General features: G+C 37.8%; 1 protein-coding gene across 1 annotated transcript; it reads left to right on the plus strand.

Annotated features, from left to right (window-relative positions):
• Positions 1 to 910: 910 nt before the first annotated feature.
• GSG1L2 (GSG1 like 2) lies at positions 911 to 9,292 on the plus strand. The gene is made up of 5 exons (XM_005140884.2): positions 911 to 1,220; positions 2,680 to 2,727; positions 3,961 to 4,113; positions 6,133 to 6,244; positions 9,037 to 9,292. The coding sequence occupies exons 1-5, from the start codon at positions 911 to 913 to the stop codon at positions 9,290 to 9,292; spliced, it is 879 nt and encodes a 292-aa protein (XP_005140941.1).
• The last annotated feature ends 896 nt before the right edge of the window (positions 9,293 to 10,188 follow it).

Below are 10,188 nucleotides of genomic sequence, written 5' to 3' on the forward strand. Positions count from 1 at the left end.
CTTTAGGCATGAGTTTTGACCTTACAGTTGCAAAATGAAGCAGTCACTTACTAACACTCCTGGTCTTTCTGGTTCTTTGTATCATTTACTTGCATTGTCAAAAATAACATATAAAACATGTCAAGGTGAGGAAAAATAAAAGCTATTTCAGAGAGAACAGGTGGGCAGACAAAAAAAAGATAATTCAGCTTTTTCTCTACTGCTTCACTTAAGTTGGTGTAAAGGTCTATTATATGTTTGTGGAGGCAGACTGGACAGTGCCTAGAAGCCCATCAATAGGAAAATTATGTAGTTTGGAGCTTTCATTTGTCACTGCTGAACAGATGCAGTCATCATCACTTGACTCATCACTTTGACTAATGCTGTCAAATGCTCTAATTTAGCAACTGTTTTATCTCCTTAATACATGTAAGATTCACATGTATTCAATCTAATCAGCATTCAGTGTAACAGGAGCATTTGAATCCCCAGGATTTTATTTGTTAGCTGAGTAAAGGAGAAGTTCCATCAGCATGACTTCACCTCCTGATCGAGGTAAATGTGAACATTTTGTTTGTATAAATAAAACTTTTCTGTTCTCATACATGGGTACACCCAATGCTGCTGTGTTCAGTGTATCTTTCCTCCTGTAATTTGTGGGGCACACTGTAATTTGTTATCCCACCTCCTCATATGTCTTTCACAAGACATTACTGCCAAACAGCACTGTCTTATATCCTTAATCTCTCCTGCCACATGATTTCTGGCCATGCCTTTATCTCTGCTTTCTGTCTTAACAGCTAAGCTGGTACAGTTTTCTGAGCGGAATGAAGAACGGGATGGTGAATGCAGGCAGTGCTTCACCAGGCAGATATATACATAGCTTTGTGAAAGGTTTTGCCTAGAGCAGTTGATAGCGCAGTACTGGGGGATGCCAGTTTCGGTCCCAGCTGCAGACAGACGGCAGAGAGCCTCAGCAGCATTTTCTCTCAGTTTTCTCTCTTTAGTCTTCTCTATTACAGCTTTCAGTAGTAGTTACTGGTGTGAAGGGACAAGAAAAGTTGCCAAACCTTTCTGTACAGGGCAGAGCAAAGGGGATCACTGCATCCGCTTTAATAGCCCTGATGCCAACAACAGCAACGCTGTGCAATATATTTGGGAGACAGGAGATGACAAGTTCGTTGATCAGAAGTTTCATGCTGGAATTTGGTATTCCTGTGAAGAAATTATAAATGAAGAAGGTGAGTAAACCCCTGTAAATTTACTTTAGAAAGTAATCTAGGTTCTTCCTACTTATTTGGTGTCACTGTCCTCTGCTGCAATGCCATGTATGTATTTTAAAGGAAAAAGTATCCTTTAAAAGTTGTTTTTCTCTGGGAAGGGGGATCTTAAAGGTTACTATCTAGTCAATTCCTAAAAAAATCCCAATAAATCCTGCAAAAACTTTAAGGTGACAGCTTGAAGTACAGATGATTTTTATTATTATTAATACTATTAAGTTACTTTACCAGGACGGTGTTTTATTTTCCTGAGGTTTTTAGCCTCATAGGAAAAATAAACATATTTGCCATGAACATTTGCTGATGATTCCCTATGGCAACATAAGAAAGCACAATGTGATTTGTTTATTTTTAAAGTCATTTGAGCAATTAAATCTGTGAGATCTAAGCTATTTCATTAATTCAGCACAGCTGTTTCCTGCCTTTCATAAAGCCAAACAAGATTATTTTCACCCTGCTAAAGCATAATCTAGAGACTTACTAATCATGACTGGTGGCATTTGAGTTCCACTTCGTGTGTGTAAATGTCAGTAGAATGAAATGAGCTTGCCATTAAAGAAAGCTTCTAGTTATTTCTTGGTCTTTGTATAAAAGTATCACTTAGCTCCTTCAACAAATAGGACATTTATTATAAATCAGCACTAAGTTTTTCCCCTTATGTTCTGACAAGTTTACAAATCACAACTAGATCATTCAGAGAAATCAAAGCAGCTTTCACATGTGATATAAAATGCAAATATTTTCACAACACCTGTTCTTAAAGTCCAGTTCTACCACAAAGTCTTGTAAGCTGTGCAATTTTAAGGGGGTAAATGTCAAAGATCAGAGCAAAATACACCTCCAAAGGCATCTTTCAGGTGGTGATTGCTATGGATATGGGTTGTTTCATTTATGCATGTGCTATTGCAGTTCTTGTTTTCCAACTTAGTGGCTGAAAAAAACCACCCCGTATTTTCAGAGCAGAGCAGATTTAATTCCAAGAGCTTTGTTCACGGCATCTGTGGGGGGATCAGGAGGTCACACGGGTTTGAAAATCAAAGCTTACCAAAATAAATTGTAATCAAGCTTAGAAGAAATTTGTGTGAACAGCAGCTTTGTTGCTGTAAGGAGAGGACTTCAAATGAGTTGTTGGTTTTCCCATTCTGGCTTTCACAGCTACAATCTTTTGGAAATAATTCATAGCCTTTTTCTATGTCTCCTAGATTCTGGTCCTGCCTTGAAAAAAGTTCTGGAAGGATTATTTAGCTAAGTGTCAGGAGCAGATTGGTGTACCAGGGACACCATCAGACATAGTTTCTCCTGATTATCTCAGATTGTGCTTTTATGACAGGTTTTGCATTTTCTGCTTCCTAGGAATCTGTTTCTTTAGGTTATTACAGAATACAAAATCATCCTGAATTTTATTTTAATTTTTTTTTAGGTGAGAAATGTAGAAGCTTCATCAGTCTGACTCCAGCCTCTGATCGAGGTAGATATGCATAATTTGTATAAATAAAACTTTCCTGATCACATTAAAAAATACCAGTAGTCTGTATTTTGATATCATGAATGCTTGCTTTAATCACACACAGTTTTTTTTGTCCTTTATTTAGTTTGTCAACTTCAAAATTAAGTCCACATGACTTGAAATACTAATCTTTGTCTTTTGAAACCACTCCTTTTGAATAGGAATGTTTTTTTAAATTACTTTAAATATCAGTACTGGAAGTCAATATATGTACGTTCTTGGTCCCTCTTTCCTCATATTTCCATATTCAGTCTTTAAATTTGTGGCTTGCACCATGCAGCCTGCACAGGGACAGGCAGTGTGTGAACAAGGGCAGGCAATATGCAGTTTCAGCCCCATGGGGAAGAAGGCTCAGTATCTGAGGTCTCGTCCTCCCTCCCTCTGTTGCAGCTTGTCACACTTGCTTGATTTAAAAAGGTTTGGGAAAGTTGTTGGCCAGTTCTTGCTACAATCTGGACACAAGACCTCCTGCTCCTGACTATGAGACATTAGCATGTTAACAGTAAAACAGCAGGCTGAGAAAAACAGCAGGCTGAGAAGCCTTAATGAGCAGATTAACTTCTTGTGTAAGACATCATTAATAGAACTCCAGAAAGAAATTGGTTAGCAGGTAAGCAGAGAAATGAACTTCACTGAAACCTGGAGAGTGTCTGGACTCTTGAAGGCTTCTCTGTGCAAAAACTCAAGATCCCCTTGGGTGGAAAATTAATCCTATGGGGATGATTTTAGTTAATGACTAGACCCTCAGGCCATATGACTTGTGCACAGCCTTGCAGTCCGTTAGCTGGGTAACATGGTCTTCTGGTTTGGTACACTTCAGTCTAAACTCAGCAACCGTGTCAACAAGAAGTAGGTAGTTGGATAATAAATCTTTTTATATTAACTTTGATTCGTGGTAATGTTAGGGTAGCTACTGAGTGTAGAACCATGCTGCTCCACTTTGTACTTTAAGCTTCTTAAGAGTATAACAGAAGCATGCAAGTACTCTTCCACTAAATGGCCAAATCTGTAGAGGGAATTACAATTTAGGGTGCCCACTGACTTCCAAGTTTTTCTATAAATGTTATAATATCATCCTCACAGGATTTGAGCTTTTGTTTGATGTTGTGTAAACAATATAAATGAAGAAGAAATAAATGGTGAAAATACTAAATGACTGCTTAGAATATCATTGGTATTCTTTGGGTTTTCTAGGAGTTTTATGGCTGTCTATTGTCACAGAGCTTCTGTACATCATTTTGCTTCTGACTGGAGTCATTCTTATGGCAGTAGAAATGTGCTACTACAGCACTGTCATTGATGGGCTAAAGATCAACGCCTTCTCTGCAGTAGTCACTGTATTGGCAGGTACAGTTAAAGATCTCAACTTATTATATCTAAGCAATGTAACATTTACAGACTCCTACCTGAAAATTAGTAACAGTGTCCAACTCTTACAACACCTATGGAGACAAATACACTACAAGAGACAGCAAAATGTTATGGAAAACATAATTTTCAATTAACCTTACTTCAATTAATCTTATTATGATTATTTTTATATGTTATTTTTATATGTTATTTTTATAGCTTTTATTATTTTAATAATTTTCTTTTCATAAGTTTTAATTCCATTGTCAGGTTGGTTGTCAAAGTTAAAAAAGTAGCATATTCTTCCAAATAACTTGTTGGTGGTTTTTTATTTCCAACATGCTAAGTATAAAATTAGCAATAGCCAAATTAAAATAGCACTTTTAAGAGGGAATAAAATGTAATTGGGTAAGTGTTAGTAGAGAGTCACCATTAAGATTGTCTTTCATTTTCCACATATTACTTCTTAAACCAGTGCTATTTAATCATAGGGTCCTGGGCACATTCAGTTTGGAAGAAACGTCAGAGGGTCCCTAGTCCAATCTGGGGAATTCAGTGTTGACAGTGTGTTGAGCAGGATGAGGTTGGACCAGAGATTTCTGAAGCTGTCTTACAGCCTGAAGTACTCTGTGATTTGTTCTATATTATAGAATTGTTGCTGAGGAATGTTGCAGTAAAAACGTTAAAAATTATAGGTATCATCAACAGTGTTTCACAGGGTTATTAATTTTAGAGCCAGAAGCAATCATGGAGCTCATGGAGCAATCAGTTTGGAGACCAAAGTGATTTATACTTGGTGCAAGCTTATCTTTTAGAATGGCACCTAATTGTAAATCAGACACTTGGCAGATGATAAAGAGTTAATCTTAAGGCGGTTTTTGTCATTCTCTTAATAGCCACATTGATAGTCAAACTACTTTTTTTCCAAACAGTTTATTAAGAAATGTGTTGTCATGGTTCCAGCTAACTACTGAATGCTGTGTTTCACATCCAGCCTCTTGTTTCTGTGCTATGTAAAAGGGATCTCCCAATTGCCTGTCGATGGTGTTGCAGGCAACATCAGTATTTCAGAGAAAACTATTTCCCAGCTATAAGTGGAGCCAGATCAGTGTCAGCCCTGAGTTGTTATTCCTGAGGATGTGTCCTAGACTAAGAGACTCTGTGTTAGCTAAGAATTCATGAAACAAATTTGTGCTTCATGAACACTTAACAAACTGAGTCTTGTGAGTTTTGGATGAGACCATCTGTTCTGAGAAACTAATGTGTTTCAGGCAGTAGGTAGTTGATTCTGCAAGGGTATTTATGGATTTGTAAATGAAGCTGAAATCAAAACAAAATAGATGTTCACAGGGAAGTTCACTACTGGGAGATAAAATGCAAAGGGAAAACAGATGATACCCTTAGGATTAAGCAGCAACCCAGTCCCAGTTTTGAAAAATAAATTATTAAATATAAACCCCTTTCATAATCTTTTTCCAGTGCTTACAATGCTTTTAAATGGCCTTTAAGTGTTCACCTTTTCATTTACCTACAAAACTTTGATAAATCTGGCTGCATTTAAGGCACTGGGAAAAGGAATATGACTGCATGCCTGTGAAAACTCTCTCCACTGAACAATAAGAAACTGGGAAGCATATGGTGAGCATACAGGCAATGCAAGTGAGCAGTACTTGCTTGTAATGGCTGATCTCTGCTCAGGGTTGAATTACTAAGAAGTTTTCAGTGGATGAGAGCAAATCATATTATTACCTTTTAAAATCTAAGGGCTGCACATCCCTTTGCTCCCCTTGATTACTCTAGCTTACAGTGTAACTGTCAAGGGAGTGTATTAGTGATTGTATTGGCAAATAGATGGCACATAAATACCCTTAATTAATGTCCAGTATTTTTGAGTGATTTATAGAGTTTAGACACTTCATAAAATATTGTTCAGGAGCTGAAGGGACAAGTGTAAAAATTTGACAAAGAAGAATGTCCTCAATTTACATTTTCTAATCTTCTTATTATATTTTGTAGGTCTTTTGGGAATGGTTGCTCACATGATGTACACAACTGTATTTCAAATGACTGTAAATCTTGGTCCTGAAGACTGGAGACCTCATACATGGGATTATGGCTGGTCCTATTGGTACCTATTGGTTTATATTTGGTTCTTCCATTACATTTCAGTCACTTCACCTTATGTCCAAGGAATGTATACCTAATTTATAAGGAATTGGTCTACCTTATTTCACTCCTTGGGAGGCAGTTAATAAGCAGCTGGTTTTCTCCAAATTCAGTTGTCTTAGATTATTACATAGGATGCATAAGATTGTGGATTTTGAATTTGCCATCCTTTAGTATGGAGACCTCCAACTGCTCTGCACAAAGCAGATGTCCTTCTCTATGCACATTGGATCCAGTACCCTCATCTCCAAGGAAAAATGCCTCGCATAAGCTGTTTAAAACTCTTCCAGCTTTAACCATTTAGGCTGAGATTTTCCTTATCAGGTACATGTTTCAGGTTGTTATTTCTGGACCATTTCAGACAAGATGGTTCATTTTTTTTTAAAAACTGGCCTAGGTAAAATTGCCTTATTTTGGCTCTGTAAATAACTGCAACACATGCTCTGGGGAGATCTAGTGAATTCATTAGAAGAGGCCTGTTTAGAGAATTTTTGCTATAGAGATACATCTTTGAAAATCCATCAAATCTGATCAATAGCAAGCATTTGAATGTTCACATCCTGGAAACTGCTGCTGTTTCTCCAACTGTGACTAAGAAAAAGAATAGGACCAGTGAGACAAGTCAATCAGGACCAATATTTTGGGTCAGTAGAAAAGAGCTCAGGCTGGTTATCTCCTTCATATGTCTCTGACAGCTGAGACCACAGCTCATTGTCACTCATTCTTACTGCTCTTTCTACTTTTATTGTACCATTATTGAACATGAGCTTATAGCTGCATGCAGTCTTGAGGATGCAGACTTGCTAGGGATTTTTGCAATGAAATAGGGGTTTCTTTTATCTTTTGTACAGTTACTTTTTAACTTCCTAATAACTCATATCTCATTTGAAGGTCACAGTACATTGATCTGTGCCTTTCCAGGAGCCTGTTTCCTACTAAGCAGCAGTTTGAAGCTATTGTTACCTGTGTATAGAAATGGAGATGTTTCTCTAGTGCTTTCAGATGGATGAAGGGTGGGCCTGGTCAAGGTGGAGGTTGGCCAAATCGTGACAAATGGTGTAACACACTTCATATGGGCTATTCCATGCAGTAAAAGGAAAACCCATAATCCATCTGAACTTCTGTTGGTATTTCCTTATGCAGATGAATGACTGGGTGCTATAGCTTGCTTCCTTGTTGAGTTGACCTGTTTGATTTCCCTCTTTGTCATTTGTCTGTGGGCAGAACTCAGATTGAATGATCTCCTTCTTGAAGCTGAATTTCCATGTCAGCCAAAGTGCTCTTTACTTTATGAATCTCTCAGTAACAAGATTTTGCTCACTTTCTTCCTCAGTTCTCTGTAGTCAGATGGGGAACTCTCAATTTTTTCCAAATTGTGGAAAACCAACATTTCAGGCAAAAAACTTTGAAGAACCACACTGATGTGCTTGCTGTATTGTCAAAGGAAATCATTTCTTTTTGTCCTTTGGTTGGGTTTTTTTCCCCTTTTAACACAGTATTGATCTACAAGAGGATCTGCTCATAAGAGATTAATTTCTTTCAGGCTTTGCTAAGAGGCCTTTATAGAAGCTTTCTTGAAACCAGTTCCTTGCCCTTATGCCAGAGTCCTTCAAAGGGCTTCAGGTGGATTAGGAAAAGCACCTTCATAGTTTGTCTTTTAATGCTACTGTACTTATTTAGCATTATTTAGAAGTCCCGTTCTTGCTCCGTTCATATAAGGAGGGAAATCTGTTCATGTCTGGTGATTTACAGCTTGTTATAAGAGCTCCTTTGTGGCTCCCCACATTTAAGAGTTAGGGTGTAATTTGACTGATTTTAGGAGCAAAGATTGTGTAAACTGCTCCTCTTCTTCCTACTTCTATGTGCTCTTCATGTCTACATGCTATTCTCTACCACCCTCAAATTCTTGAAAAACATACGATTGCCTGATCACCTAGGAAAACAATCCTGGCTAAAAAATATATATTTCAAAACCTAAACGTGTTTGTTGAACTACAGCAGGGATGTGGAAACAAACAGCTCTAAGGGAGATAAGCAGGAGTGTCTTAAACTGATCTCTCCACCAAAGCAAATGATTCATTAGGTAATCATGACCTTACCATGTTAAAAAAGCCTCCAATGTGCAAATTCCTCCACAATGAACTCCAATACATTCCACTGTGGCCATATTTTTACATGCTACTTTTACAGCTCCACCATGCATTGTCAACTCAGTAGTTCGAGTCAACTTTGGTTCTTTATTCTGTTTTCTTATGGTTTTACCTTTAACATTTCAGAGTTGATGGCCTTTTCTTTCTGCTTAGTCATGACCTATGTTTTCTCAGGGATGCTATTCAGTGCTTTAAGCCTGCTTTAGTGAGCTGCTTCATTGTGCGTTCTCTTTTTAACCCTTTTGGATAACTGGCATGCATATATCTCAGTGATACATCACCTGTGAGATTCATAGTCTCAATAACTACGCCTTTTAATTTTTTATGCATCCTGTTTTTAATAGGTCCTTTTTCTGATATTAAACTCTGAGTAAACAGAGAAATTTGAGGTAGGATTTTATTAAACAGGAATGTTAAATGTGAATATGTAGATGTCAAAATGTAAGTTAGGTGTGTAAATGGTCTTTCTTCCTCCCCCACCATGCTTCTCTTTCCCTAATACACCCCAGCACAACCACATGTATGCAGTATTTTCACAAATAAAATTGAAGGACATGGGTATGAAAACATTCTGCTAATTTCTGATAAACCTTTTTGTTCGTAGCCTCGCATGGGCTTCCTTCGCTTGCTGTATGGCTGCAGCTGTCACCACTATTAACAAATACACAAAAACTATTTTGGAATTCAAGCACAAAAGAAAAACGCTGGGAAGGAGTTTACAGATTAAATACAAGTTTCCTGATCGTACATCTCCAGAGAAAGCTTGCAATGTGTATGTGAACTCATTTCACAACAGTACGGAGGACCCTGCACATCCAATAAAAGGCTTGCGTCACCTGGCCACTATTTCAGTTCTGTAAATTTGAACTGTACCTCGAGGCATCCTATAAATCAGAATGTCAGACCACAATGAAACAGTATTAATAAAAATGTATACTTGTGTAGCATTAGTTTGTTTTTTTTTAATAAATAAATCATATTTCCACAGGTGTTTCAAGGAAGTCTTAGTATTGGTAAAGTAGATTCAGATGTCTCAGTTCCAAAAAGACAGTGATATAAGCCCTCCAATGCTCTGATTTGTAATCAGTCTCTAGTGCTAATATAAAGTACGTGAGTTCGTTAGAATTTCAGAGGAGTTTCCACCCTAATTCTCTATTGAAAAGACTGTAAAGCTCCCATCCCAATCCATGCCACCCTAAGCTGTATGTCAGATAAATCACCTGTTTCTTTCCACTGCTTAAGAATGGCACTGGGAGGTTAGCTCTGGATAGACTGTATTTAGGACAGATGTCTGAAATTAGACAAGAGACTCCTCAGTCCTAAGACTTTCCAGTCTTAGCATTTTTAAAATTCTTCCATACTTCAAGGGCCTTTGTGTCCAGCAGTGTAAATTATCTTGGCCAACACCAAGATACAACTGATTTCACCACAAGAACCCTTACATTTAACACAGTGGAGCTGCAGCACACATTAACAGAAAATGGTGTGCCACCCACCATATACATACTTCAGACCAACTCAAAGAGGTTTCTCATCTTGTGGATGTCCCATCCCTGGCAGTGTTCAAGGCCAGGTTGGATGGGACTTGAAGAAACCTGCTATAGTGGAAGGTGTCCCTTCCCATGGCAGGGGAGTTGGAACTGGATGAGCTTTCAAATGTGCCCCCATCTAAACCATTCTATGATTCTATGTGACTTTCAGACGTGAGAAGTTAAGAAAAATTAAAAGGGCTGTAGCTGAGTATCTTGCTCCTATG

The sequence above is a fragment of the Melopsittacus undulatus genome, chromosome 11, assembly GCF_012275295.1.
Source record: "Melopsittacus undulatus isolate bMelUnd1 chromosome 11, bMelUnd1.mat.Z, whole genome shotgun sequence".
In the NCBI taxonomy this organism is placed as follows: domain Eukaryota; kingdom Metazoa; phylum Chordata; class Aves; order Psittaciformes; family Psittaculidae; genus Melopsittacus; species Melopsittacus undulatus.